Raw genomic sequence first — 13,642 nt, 5'->3', positions numbered from 1 at the left:
TAAGTGATGCTGTTTTAAAGATTTGATCTCTGCAGATGGATGTGTAACGGGTGGGTTTCCAACTCTTCCTACTTCTAGAGTCCTGAGGCCCTCCCAGTTGTCCTTATTTGATTTCTCTATTAGTTTATGATCACCATTCCCCTGAAGGCACTATATACTGGTAGTCTACTTTCCTAGTAAGGAGGGCTTGATGAGCCTTGCTTCATTGAAGCTAAACTGATGGGTTAAAGCCTTGTCCATGCCTTTCCTGTTGGCAATGAGGTTGCTGCAATGGTGCAGACTCCTAATGTAGACACAGCACACCCAAGTGACGTGCTTGCAGTGGTACAAAAATGCCATTGTAGGTAAGGCCTAAGTCAATTTAAAGGGGGCGAGAAATCAGACGTAGAAATCCAACTCTGGTCTCATGTGAATGGGAAAACACTGGTTCATATTGTTTTGTTGATTAAATCAATGGTCCCCAAACTTTTCCTCTTGTGCACCCTCCTCCCCTCACCCGAGTTGCCAGTAATGGAATCCGTCCACAACCCTCCTCTGTTACAACACAGATAGTTCAGCAGAGGTGATTGGGCTGAAGGTGGAGCTGGGGGAGGATAAGGAATAGGAATGAGGGCAGAACTGGCTTGGGGGTGGAACCTGCAGCTGGGGCCAGAGCAGGGTGGCACTCCCTCCCCCACTCCCTATGGGGGCTGTCCAGGCCCTGCTGCCTGTTCTCCCCCCCCCCCCCCCAAAAAAAATTTTTTCCTCTGCATGCCCCCTAGGGAGGTGCGTCTCACAGTTTGGGGATCACTGGATTAAATAGATTGATTGTGCTATGAACAACTAGCAAGAGCAGCATGCCAAAAGGCCACTGCACTTAACATGATTACAATGGCCAACATACCTAAACAGTCTAAACGGCTTTCCTTACACACCAGCAAACAGTGTTTCTGTTCCTTTTGGGCTTTCATAATAATAGAACAGGATTTTCTTGCTTCAAGATCTTTTGATTGGGCTGCTGATTGTTCATGGAGTTTGTTGACTGACTCATAACTCTCAGCTGCCAGGATTTTGTGAACTGGCTGTACTTGGAACTGCACCCAAGAAGTCTAGGTCTTGTCACTGTACTTTGATTTGGCAAACGTATCAGTTTCTACTCAGCAGAAGCCAAGACCTGATATGTTGAAAATTTTGTTTAGTCTTCCTTTCAGAAAGGGGATTACTCACCTTTGTCTTGTGGGGTATCTGTAAGGCGACTATCCAACTTTATGAATTGGGAGGACTTTGTGTTCCATTATTACTTTTAACCTTCAAAGGCACAAATATTGACATACAGAAAAAAAGGCTTTTGGCTGTTGGAAACTTTTGTAGCTAGGTCTTGTCATTGGGGAAATCCATATATCCAAATGCACTCTTGGTTTCTTTAGAAGTAAAAAATAAACCAGCAAGAAGATGAAGTCAGTTAATAGCTTGTTATAAGCCCAAACCCAGTGTCTTGCTAACAGATCTCTCTCCGGCTTAAACTTTGTGCATTGATGCCAACAATAACAAATATGTAGACAATTTTTTCTGCAGCATCTGTACAGGATGCTGTATACAGGCCCAGATGTCTTTAGAATGTCCTCTGACTTTGATAAGGGAAGCAAGATGTTAAGTATCTTGATGAATTCTTAAGAATCAACTTACTGCACATACACACTCTAAGTTTTGGTTTTTAAACTCTCTCCACTTTGGAGCAAAGATGCAAATACAACTTGAGGTGAGAAAGTGTTTTTTCTTGGACTGCCTCTGATTGTTACTTTTTGTGGTCAGATATCTGACCACAAAACAAAATCATTTTAACACCAGTGTGCTTTCAAATGAATTGGAAGTTTCTAAAGTTTGAGGAGATATTATGAAAGATGTAAGGTATATGTTCTTAACATAAAAATTTGCTCCAACTAGGGAAAGAATATGTTCAGTATTAAAAGTTCAATTATCGCTCTTGGGTTTCAGTTCTTTCTGGAGATATGTGCATGTAAGTATTGAGGGAGTGGTGTCTAATGGTTTAAAGCAAAGGAGGATCCTATTTTAGATCTGAGCCACTGACTCACTATGTGACCGTGGGCAAGTTACTCAACCACCTTGTGCTTCAATTTTCCCAGTTGGGAAACTGACTAAACAATAGGAAACGTGCTGAAAGGCAAATATTGCATCTGTACTGTGCTTCTTGGTCAATTAAGTACAAAAAACAAAATGAAAGCAGAGCCAGCAACATTTTCTAAAAAACCCAGATTTTTATCAAATGTATGTTTTGTTTTTCTTACAACCAAGGCTTGAAAAATTTACCCAACACTTCCTAGCCTAAGCTGTAAGCCTACTCTTCAAGCCAAAATACACCAGTATCTCATGCTCATCCTCCAGACTTACCCATTTGTTCCTAGTCTCCCAGTGGTTAGATACCTCTCCCAACCATTCACAGGCTAGGGCTGGAAAATCCTGGTCTCCTGCTAGTTGAATTCTGTGCTTCGAATTATAACATAGCTCACCTCACCCATGCAGACATTAAAATAATCAGTGTTACCTCCTAAAATCAATTGATACTTGGCTACCATTTTAATATATTAACTAATACTGCTATCCCTAAATCAGTGTATGTTTCCTCCCAGATCTGTTATGTAACTCCTTTCCTCCCACCTCCCCCCAACCCCCAAAACAATTTTTATTGACTCTGCTTGAGTGGTGGGAGACAGAGGTTTCCCTCCTCGTTATCTGGGCTCATCAAACTCAAGAACAGGAAGGAGAAGACTTAGTAGGGAGGCTCCATTTAGTGTATTTAAAAAAAAAAAAAAGACAGGCTTTTTTCTACCATATCAGAGAGCTCTTGTTTGGCTGACACCAGATAGATGTCTCTTGTGGGGATTCTGCAGCCATCCTTACTTAAGGCAGTGTGCAGGGGTCGTAGTCATCCCGGATGACGGGGTGATAGCAGAAGCCTCCCAGCTCCAAACACACAGTGCTCTGCTGTTGTAATGTGTTTACACTAGGAGTTTGCATATAATATCCCAGTGTAGATGGCATTTATCTTTTTAAATGAAGCTTTGTTTCTGCACAAGGTGATGAATTTGCTGGGAAGGATTCCTGTTCACCCTTGGTGTGCGCAGGAGACTTTTCAAGCCTTGTTTAGCGTCATTGGTAGCAAGCTTATAGATTAAGTGCTGCCAGAGGAGATAAGATGAACGGAGAGTCCCAAGCTTTTGTAATGACAAGGCTGACTAGATCTGATGCTGTTCCCTCTACTTGCTTCTAGATGGCACTATGAAATAAGAGAACTTGCATGTACAGTCTGATGAGACGAGCTAGCTATATAGGGTTAGCAATAAGGTGTTTGGTTTATCCATGGTGGTGGTATGTATGCTAGGGAATTAAATCCTCTGGGAAGAAAATGTCACTCAAATTCATCCCAGTGTGATATAGGAACACTGATCAGTGTACTTTGAATCACTTTTAGATAAGCATGAATCATGAAGGTATTAATAGAGGAGTCAGTGTTCACACTAAACAAAACAATATGATTTGTGTATAAAGAATTTACAATGATGAGCTATTTACCTTAGCATATAAATGAGGCCACTATATAAATGGCTGCCGTATAGCATAGCCAGACCTTCTCTCACCCCAAATACTTCTTACAGTTATCTATACAATACATCTCATCCAAAAAATAAAAATAAAACTTTAACATGTATGTTGGATTTCTGAAGAGGGAAAGGTTTAATAATTTCTATACACAATTTTTTCTCCATTATCTCCTAGGTTTTAAATTCTTTAGCTTTTTTGCTTCCTTGTTCAAAGCAGGAAGTTATGATTTAAGACAATTTTAAAAGTCTAATCTAACAATCTTTCTTGAGCAGAAGATTTCCTTAGGAAGATGGCTTGCAAAAGAGGTTGTTCGTGGCAGAGGAAAGACCTATCTTCCATTTTTGTAAGCTGCTCTTGTGTTCAAGAGTTGTTGTGTTCAGCATATCTTGAAGTACTGAGTAAAATTGATTGGTTCAGAAACATTCACTCATTATGAAGTGTGCCATTATAGTAGAACCTTTAGCTTTTGGATGTTTGAGGGTGGAAAGAGCTGGGCTAACTATTGATATGGTAGAAGATAATGGTCATATTGTAGTAAAACATATAAAACTAAAACTCTTAAAATTGGCTTTTTTTTTTCCCCCAGCAGCTCCATGAGACGGTGAAAAGAAAACTTGATAGTGCTGCTTCCCCTCAGAATGGAGATCAACAGAATGGGTATGGGGATATGTTTTCTGTGTCCAAGAAATTGCGTTGTGAAGATGGTCTTGGTGGGGTAAGTGGCTCCTCCAATGGCGTACGTCCTTTATCCCCACTACATCAACTTGACAAGAAATCTTCCGGTGGCGATACCTTACAGCTCAATGGAAAGCATTCAATGGGACTGGATAGCATCAATAAAAAGTGTCTTCCAGATTCTAACCTTCAGCTGAATGGACGTAGTGATGCTGATGACTCATTTCCTTTGGGTTTGAACAAAGAACTCAAGCAAGAGCCAGTGGATGACCTTCCTTGTATGATTGCTGGAGCAGGTGGTTCTATATCTCAGAATAACTTGATGCCCGATCTTAATCTTAATGAGCAGGAATGGAAGGAACTCATTGATGAACTTAATAGATCAGTGCCTGATGAAGACATGAAGGATCTATTTAATGAAGACTTTGAGGAGAAGAAGGATGCAGATTCTTCAAATTCAGCTGCACAAACTCCATTGCCACAAGACATTAACATAAAGACTGAATTTTCCCCAGCAGCGTTTGAGCAGGAACAGCAGATGGGGTCTCCACAAGTCAGATCCACTTCTTCAGGTCCAACGTTCATTGGAGCCTCCTCTGTACCTGTTAGTGCTGCTTCTCCAGCAGTTGGGGGCTCTCAGACTATGTTCCAGTCTTCCAGTCAGCCAGTGACTGAAAATCCTAACCAGTCCATGATGCAGGCATCAAACCAGTCTCAAAATGTGCAAAGGCCTCTACCCAATGTATTATTATCTGGACAGGGCACAGGAAATGCCAAAGAAATGTCCTCTGCTCACCAACTTCAACAGATAGCTGCTAAGCAGAAAAGAGACCAGATGTTGCAGAACCAGCAGCAGGCTTCACAAGTCCACCAAACCAGTCAGATATCCAGCTGGCAGCAATCTGGACCTTCTCATAGTCCACTGGGTGTCCCCTACACAATGGACAATCCCACCAGCCCTTCAGTTTACCAACAGGACTTCAGTAACCAGAAACTCATAATTCCTAGTATGGCAAATAAGAGTTCTCCCAGGAATGGAGGCAATTACCATGTGAATATGTTGAGTCATCAGCAAAACAGCCTGAACCAGAACCCTGTAAATAGCCAAGGCTCCATGCTAGATTATGGCAACACAAAACCTCTTTCACATTACAAAGCAGAGTGTGAGCAAGGAGTTACAGTACCTGGCCAGAACAAGACACCTATGTTGGCATATCTGCAGCAACGCCAGCAACCGCCACTGCCTCATATGAGTGAAGAACAAAATGGGATGTTCGTGATGAAGCAGAAGTCTGGAAATATTGCCTACAGACCTCTAGTACCACACAGCCAGGTAAATGTTATGGGCTGTTATCATTGTGAAGTAATAGATCTTGGAGTGCTGTGTGGGTAGGACTAGATTCAATTATTAGTTGCAATTATTTGGAAATACAGTTTACTGAATATCCTAATTTTCCATTCCAAAGCAAGCAAAAGATATATATTTCCAGCTTAATACACTATGTGGGAACCAAATTCCTTAATATACTCGAATACTTTGTAAACATTTATCTAAAATAATTTATTGTTTAAAACTTAAAAATAATTCTCAAAGGAACCTTACTTTTCCTTTCAATCAATGTCTCCTCTTCTCGGGTGACTTGTTTGAAGACCTCAGGTCTGTGTCCTTCTGGATATTCTTGACTCCTGAGGGTGTTGCGGCTCATATGAATAGTTGGGGCCATTGGGAGAACAAATGGACTGTGTTTTAAGTGAAATCCCAAGGCTGATTATCTTCAATCTTAGAGGTTGGAGAGGTTCATATCCTCTCCCTTCCTCCACGCCGTGCCCACGCCCCCCCCGGTGGAAATTAACAGTGGTAACATTTGTCTACCTGAGGCAGTATTACTCCTGGGAGAATTCTGTGCTGATGCGCAATGCAGAATTTGCACAGAATTAATGTTGTGCTCAGAATTTCCTTTTTTCCTGGCAAATATGGACTGTAGAGCTGCTGGCTGCCACTAGGGGTTGCTGGACCCAGCAGAGCACCCAGCTCTCAAATAGAAGATGTTGCTGGTGGGAGGAGGAGCTGGAGGATTCCCAGCAGCTGCAGGAAGGCAGCACCATGCAGGAAACTGGGACCCAGCATCAGTCTATTTCTCCCTCATGCTCTCTCAACCCCAGAGCCCAGGGATTTGGAATGTGTCAGCTGGGGGGTGCCACGTGGCTGGGCTCTGGGGAAGGGAGGGGGTGCGGGTGTCTGGACTGAGGGGGGGGGGGGAGAGAAACAGGAACTGAGTTGTTGTAGGGGGTTTCTTTAACTCTCTAACCCTGGGGGAAATTTTGTGTGTCTGTGTTGTTACAGACCTAGTTGCTGACAGATATTTTGAAATAAGTTACCAAAATAATTGGAACTGCCATGATTATATAGTGTTTTGACAAATAAAATATGCAGAATTTTAAAATATTGTGCACAGAATTTTTAATTTTTGGTGCAGAATTACCCCAGGAGTACAATATGCAGAATAAAAGGTGACCTGCAAAGGAAAAAAAGGCGTTATTGTTCTCTTGCTTTATGGTGTACTAATGCTTTTTCCCAAAAGACTTGTTATGCTTGTTTTACGTTAAAAATTCCTGACTTGTCTACCCTGTTATTCCTGGAAGACTGCAGAACTAATAGGATACAAATACTCAAATGGTATCATAAGTACAAATCTGTGCAATTGAGGATGACTTGTAAGAATATTTAAAACTGTGGTGTTTAACACCTAGAACACAAATGCTTGTTGAACAGTTGAGAGAAAAGATCTTTTTTAAAAATGTAAAAGCCTGTCCCTCCAGCTAAAGGCTGTTAGAGCTCTTACTCCAGTAATATGGTCCTTCAAATCATGTCTTTCCTGTTTTTTGATTGAGGTAATCTTGATGCTCCTAAGGCTGGGGTAGGCAAACTACAGCTCATGAGCCGGATCCGGCGAGCCGGCTGTTTGGATCTGGCCCTCGAGCTCCTGCTGGGGAGCCGGGTCTGGGGATCTGCGCGGCTCCCGGAAGCAGTGGCATGTCCCCCCTCTGGCTCCTACGCTGGGAGCTGCAGGGTCAGTCCCTGCAGACAGGGCAGCGCACAGCAGAGCAGCCTGGCGGTGTCTCCGTGTAGGAGCCGGAGGGGGGACATGCTGCTGCTTACAGGAGCCTCTTGAGGTAATTGGTGCCCAGAGTCTGCCCCCTCGAGCCACCCGCCCCCGCCCTCTGAACCCCTCAGTCCCAGCCTGCACCCTCCTGCACTCCAAACCCCTCATCCCCAGCCCGGAGCCCCCTCCCACATCCTGAACTCCTCATTTCTGGCCCCACCCTGAAGTCTGCACCCCCCAGCCAGAGCCCTCACCCTGCCCGCAGCCGAACCCCAATTTCGTGAGCATTCATGGCTCATCATAAAATTTCTATACCCAGATGTAGCCCTCATGCCAAAAAGTTTGCATACCCCTGTTCTAAGGTAAAGACCAAGCAGAATTTTTTTTGTAAATCAGAGCTGCTTTATGCTTCATAAAAAGCAAAGAAGGCATCATTCCAGGTTTTTTTCCTTTGTAAGTCACCTTTAACATGGCACTGATAAAATGGGGAGAAGTAACACCTCAGCAGCAGTTTTTTCATGTTTGCTGACTTGGGGCGAATCCATACCCTAATGTGCGTTGAAATAACAAAAGAAGTTAATTAAAACAGACCTAGTTAATTTGCTGCAAGTTTGTGTAGACCAGCCCTTATACAGTGCAATATCAATTACTTTTGATTCACAGTATCTGATTAAACTGGGGAGTAGAGGAGCTGGCATCACACCTCAGTATCTGACATTTTAATTTAAAAAAAAAATGGTGTGAAAAATACTATGATCAAGATTAAAGCTGGGGTTGGAAGATGTCCGCAGGTAACCACAGGAGTTGCAAATAAGACTTTTGATGTGGTTACCTGTAAAACTGTCAAAGCAGACTTAGTATTTGTCTTACTTCTCTGATATTGTTGCTGTTTTATAGGTAGCACATATGTTCATTCAAGTCTCCTAAAAGAGCAGTTTTATGCTGCAGTTTTCAGCTACGTGGAGAAAATACAAGAATATCAAACACTAAATATTGGATGCTAAACTAAAGACCCAAACTTATCTCTGTACTGTTAGTCTGTTTTTTTTTTTGTTTGTTTGTTTGTTTGTTTTTTTTTTGGTCAGCTCTTCTAGAGATCGTCTAGTGGCTCAGGACATTAAAAATCATGCTTTTGGACTATACATTTTGGTGGAAAAAAAACGCTCTTCCCCCTCCCTTACTAAATACCACCAACTCCTTATTAACAGTAGTTTTATCTGGTTAACAATAATTCAGTTGTACAATCAGAAATTGAAAGAAGCAGGATTACTGTAATATTTTTGTTGGTATCTACTAGGTATAATTTCAGATTCAAATAGAATGTATCTCAGATTTGCTTTATGCAGTCTTCATTTGAAATCCTGCCATCCAAGTAAATGTAGAAAGTTTGTGTACTTCACACTAGTTATGGTATGCTGCGAGTAATTAATGTTGAATTAATGAGATATATGACGCCTAATCAAGGAAGCAGAAGCCTATGGTGGGGAGAGGATTATACTGGAAAGGCTATCTGCAGAATCAGGGGTTTAGTGGAGAATGCAAATACTTATGAGTAGTGCTGTAGAATTCAATGAAACTAATAACATTTATAATTTCTTGCAGAATTGGTATCTTGTATTGCTTAATCTCATCCTATAGTTCCTGGTAGTTTACTAAATTAAATTAATCTCTGTGTGCCTATAATAAATCCCCTATTAAGGTTATTTTGGGAATACAATTCAAAATGTTTCTTCTTTTCAAAAGAAGGTTCTGGGAGCACAGATGCATGTTGTACTTAATGGTTTACAACTTGCTTTTGAAAACAGCACTGAAGTTTTGGAGGCTTGAATAAAGATTAATAGTTAGTCCACTACATGGATACTAGCAGGATGTCAGAGTGGTGATTTGTGGATTTTTTTTTTTTTTCTTTCTTCCCTTCACCTTTCTATTAATGCCTGGCAGTGTGCTCCTAGCTGGGTAGAAGCATACATGGGGCCATTCATTTACGTGAGGCACGGGGGAAGTGTTGTAAATAAGATTGACACTGCAGCCTCTCTCCATGAATGTTGTGTAGCTCCTCTTCCTCTAATCACTTTATTCGTGCCTGGCCCTTGCTACACATTTCTTCTTGGCCACCTCATGTTTCTTTTTGTTTCCCAGGTAGTTAATCTGAAATTGTCACAGGTTAATCTGAAACTTTATAGATTGAGAATTAAAAATATTTTGCTAGACTTGTTTTACACTCCATTTTTACACTGAACTTTATTAATTAACTGTGTGGAAACACAAAAATGGATATGGCTTTCCAAGTGTCTGTTTTCTTAGGGATATTGTTATGACTTGTGTCCTGTAAGAGATAAAGTAATAGTACTTTGCCATTCTCTAGTTATGTAATCATTTGTCATGAGTGATGATCTTGCTGACCTGAATATGTTCATATAGCGCTTGTAGATTCAGTAATACCCAAGCCACTCGTATAACTGATGATATTTATATTCTGCAGGATCAAAACCCTTCTCCCAGTGTTCCTCGTGTTCCTGTTTCTGTCCCAGGCCCTGGTGTCAGTGCTCAGCCTTCCAGTGTTTCCATGGCAGGTAATCATAACAACACAGCCTATCTCAGCAATCAGCAGCAAGCCGTGGTAATGAAGCAACACCAGATGTTACTGGACCAGCAGAAGCAACAACAAAAGCATTTGCTGATGGAGCAACAGAAGCAGCAGTTCCTAATAGGGCAGAGGCAGCAACAACTGCTAGCTGAACAGGTAAGAACAGCCATACTGTTCACAACATCTCCTGACATGAGGTCCCCTGGTTGACTGGGCATTGTATGAAGTAGTACTTCCTTTTATTTTAAACCTGCTGCCTATTAATTTCTTTGGGTGACCCCTGGTTCTGGTGTTATGTGACGGGGTAAATAACACTTCCATATTCGCTTTCTCCATACCATTCACAATTTGATAGACCTATATCATATCACCTCTTAGTCATCGCTTTTCCAAGCTGAAAAGTCCCCGTCTTTTTCATCTCTCCTAATATGGAAGTAGTTAAGCTGACAGGAGAGCTCTCTCCCACCAGCTTAGACCAGCTACATTAAAGAGCTTACAGCAGCACTGGTGCAGCAGCGCCGCTTTAAACTCTCTACTGTAGCCGTACCCTTAGTATCGGTTCCTTTAGCCATATTCCCACATTGGCACAGAGCTCGAAGAGTTTTTCTCCCTCACAGGAAGTCTGGCCCCCTAAATAAGCATACATGCCCAACTACAGGCTTCAGCCCTGTACCCTTGCTGAAAGGCCTTCAGGGCAATACCTTCAAATGCTTACCCCTTGATGTGAGTCCTTTTTCGTCCTTTCCTGTAGGCCTCTCTTCTGCCTCACTCCAGCTCTCTCAGCTTTGGAGCCGAGGTAGCTTTTTAGTATAGCTTGGCAGTTGCATGATCTGGAACTACAACTTGCATCATTCCCTCCTAGAGACTGTCTCCCAGAATTCCCTGGCCATTCAAGACCAACCCCCAGAAGAAAGACCAGCGGTGCTTACTCTCAAATGTGCCTCTGACTGTGGCAGCACCCCTTTGGGTTTATGATCTTCAAAGAAAGCCTGAAAGAACTTTTTTTTTTTTAAATAATACCTTTCATTCCTTCCCCTCCCATCCCCTGAATGTCAACTCTTGGTTCCCTATTTTTACTGGTGGATTTGTTAGATGACTTTGATGTGGACTGGGAGCTTTCTCCACCAAATTGAAGAGGTAGGGTTGTTGAATCTTTAATGGAGAGCTTTCCTCCAGCTGAGTTAATGGACTGTTAAAACCGTCTTAAATAGTGAATAACGTCACTGGTATTAGTTCTCTATCATAGCTAGAGAACTAGTAGGTTTCATGGTCTTTTAGGAAAACTGGGATAGGCAGAGGCAGGAAAAATCTTTAAAAACAACCTTTCAGTCTTCTTTCTACATAATAAAAGAAGAAATTCACTTTTCTGTTTTGCTGGGCCCCTTTAAAATGAGATACATTGATAGTGGGGGAAGTTGGGTAAAAGTGCATCTTTTCCCTGTAGTGTTTTCAGAAATGCTACTGAAAATGGCTATTTACTGAATATTAGAGAGGCAAGGTGGGTGAGGTAATATCTTTTATTGGACCAACTTTTGTAGGTGTGCGTGTGAGAAAGAGAGAGAGAGGGGCTTTTGAGCTTACACAAAGGTCTTCTTCAGGCCTATTTACTGAATAGGCATTGATTGAAAGACTGACATTCCAGTTTTCCTCACATCTGAGAGCTTTTAGAGATGCATTGCCGCAACTTCTAATGCGTGTTTCTGTCATCCTGGCTTTCAATTTGTGCATTTTTTTTCTCTGAGTTTATCAGAATTCTGTCAACTGCTATTTACTAATCTGCACTCCTGTCCCTTCCTCTTTTAAATAAAAATTATCGCACTTGACCCCTGTAAAGAGAGATTATTCTTCTGGGTTGGCTGTACAGTAACTCCTTGCTTAATGTTGTAGTTGTGTCCCTGAAAAATGCGACTTTAAGTGAAACAGTGTTAAATGAATCCAATTTCCCCATAAGAATTAGTATAAATGAGGGGAGTTAGGTTCCAGGGAAACTTTTTTCACCAGACAACTATATATTTTTTTATTTATATTTTTATATATAATATACATATATATGAGGTGTAGGGGTGTGTGTGGGTGTATATAAGTTTTAAACAGACAATTTAATACTGTACACAGCAATGATGATTGTGAAGCTTGGTTGAGGTGGTGAAGTTCGAGGGTGGGATATTTCCCAGGGAATGCCTTACTGCTAAATGATGAACTAGCATTCGGTTGAGCCCTCAAGGGTTAACATATTGTTAGTGTAGCCTCACGCTCTATAAGGCAACAGGAATGGAGCGAGGGGAGACAGAGATGCACACTCTGTGTGGGGCGGGAGAGAGAGATGCGCATTGCCCCTTTAAGTATGCTGACACCACTCTAAGTACATTGCCTTTTTAAGTATATCAGGAAGTTGAGACAGCAGCTGCTGCCAGCAAGCTCTCTGTCCTGAGCCCTGTTGTGTCCCCACCTGCTCTATATGGAGAAGGAGTAAGCAGGGGGCAGAGGGACACCCAGACATTAGCACCTCTCTCCCTCCCCCTATGCACAGCAAGCAGGAGGATCCCGGGAGCAGCTCCAAGGCAGAGGGCAGGAGCAGCACACCGCCGTGAGGGGAGGGACAGCTGAACTGCTGACAATTGATAGCCTGCTGGGCGGTTGCTGCACAGGGAACTTAGGGGAGCAGGGAACTGATGGGGGGCTGCCAGTCCACCCTGGTTCCAAGCCCCCACCAGCTAGCGCCAATGGGCTGCTCTTCCTGCAAGCAGTGGACAAAGCAAGCAGCTGCCAAATGACGTTATAAGGGAGCATTGCGCAACTTTAAACGAGCATGTTCCCTAATTGATCAGCAACAAAACAACGTTAACTGGGACGACTTTAAGTGAGGAGTTACTGTATAACGCTATTAAAGCCCCTATAGTTATCACTTGAAATTAAGTGTTGATTCTTTTTTTCTAACTCTTGTATTGAACCTTTCGTAGGAAAAGCGGCACCAACAAGAGCAGCAGCTCCAGCGGCACCTGACCCGACCACCCCCTCAATACCAAGATCAGGCACAGAACCCTTACCAGCAGCAGGTTGGACAGTTCACAGGTAAACAAACATGGGATTTGAATTAATAATGGTGAAAAGAGATTGCTCCTTGGGAATAAAAGTAGGGTGTCTTCAAAGTCCCTGGACTTCATAACTTGTTAATATTTATTGTTCCCTTCTTTTGTTCCTCTTTAAATTTTGATACATACTCTGACTTCAGTTGCTATTTAACAAAACTGCCTATCCCACATGCATTAATTGAATGTTTTTATGCCAACTTAAGTATCCAACTCTTTAATATGCCTCTAGGAATAAGTCTGTAGTGCTTGGATAAAGGATGGCATGAAAATTCTTAAATGTCTTTACATTTCCCAAGGGTCCTTGGAGATCAAGTGACTTTCTCCTCCTTCCTCTTCCCATAGAGGCCCCAAATTATAGTTACCTAGCCTCCAATACATGAAGGATACAGCTCTTTCTGAAGCTGAACGTCGTCACTCCCTATATTCATCATAGGGCCTCACAAGAAAAACACAAGAACCTTTTTTCCCCACTTAAGAGCCTGAACTTTTTGGCATCCACAGCACTCTTATCCCTGCTGATTTGAGTGAGGAATATGAGCTTTGATCCTCTGCATTTTAGGGTGATAGTCTGCATTTATTTGTGG

General features: G+C 42.2%; 1 protein-coding gene across 4 annotated transcripts in view; it reads left to right on the top strand.

Annotated features, from left to right (window-relative positions):
• The window catches only part of MAML1 (mastermind like transcriptional coactivator 1), a 28,554-nt gene that overhangs the window by 7,411 nt on the left and 7,501 nt on the right, over window positions 1-13,642 (top strand). The window contains exons 2-5 of one of the 4 annotated variants that reach the window (XM_043490891.1): window positions 3,775-3,943; window positions 4,190-5,608; window positions 9,862-10,122; window positions 12,927-13,038. In XM_043490891.1, the coding sequence (XP_043346826.1) occupies window positions 3,890-3,943; window positions 4,190-5,608; window positions 9,862-10,122; window positions 12,927-13,038 (1,846 nt within the window). In that variant the 5' untranslated portion in view covers window positions 3,775-3,889. Of the gene's footprint in view, window positions 1-3,774; window positions 3,944-4,186; window positions 5,609-9,861; window positions 10,123-12,926; window positions 13,039-13,642 lie in introns of all 4 variants that reach the window. The other 3 variants (XM_043490890.1, XM_038414172.2, XM_038414173.2) reach the window with 3 other exon arrangements.

Source organism: Dermochelys coriacea, chromosome 8, assembly GCF_009764565.3.
Source record: "Dermochelys coriacea isolate rDerCor1 chromosome 8, rDerCor1.pri.v4, whole genome shotgun sequence".
NCBI lineage: Eukaryota > Metazoa > Chordata > Testudines > Dermochelyidae > Dermochelys > Dermochelys coriacea.
Note: the sequence above shows the minus strand (reverse complement) of the source record. Positions and strands in the feature narration are given on the sequence as shown.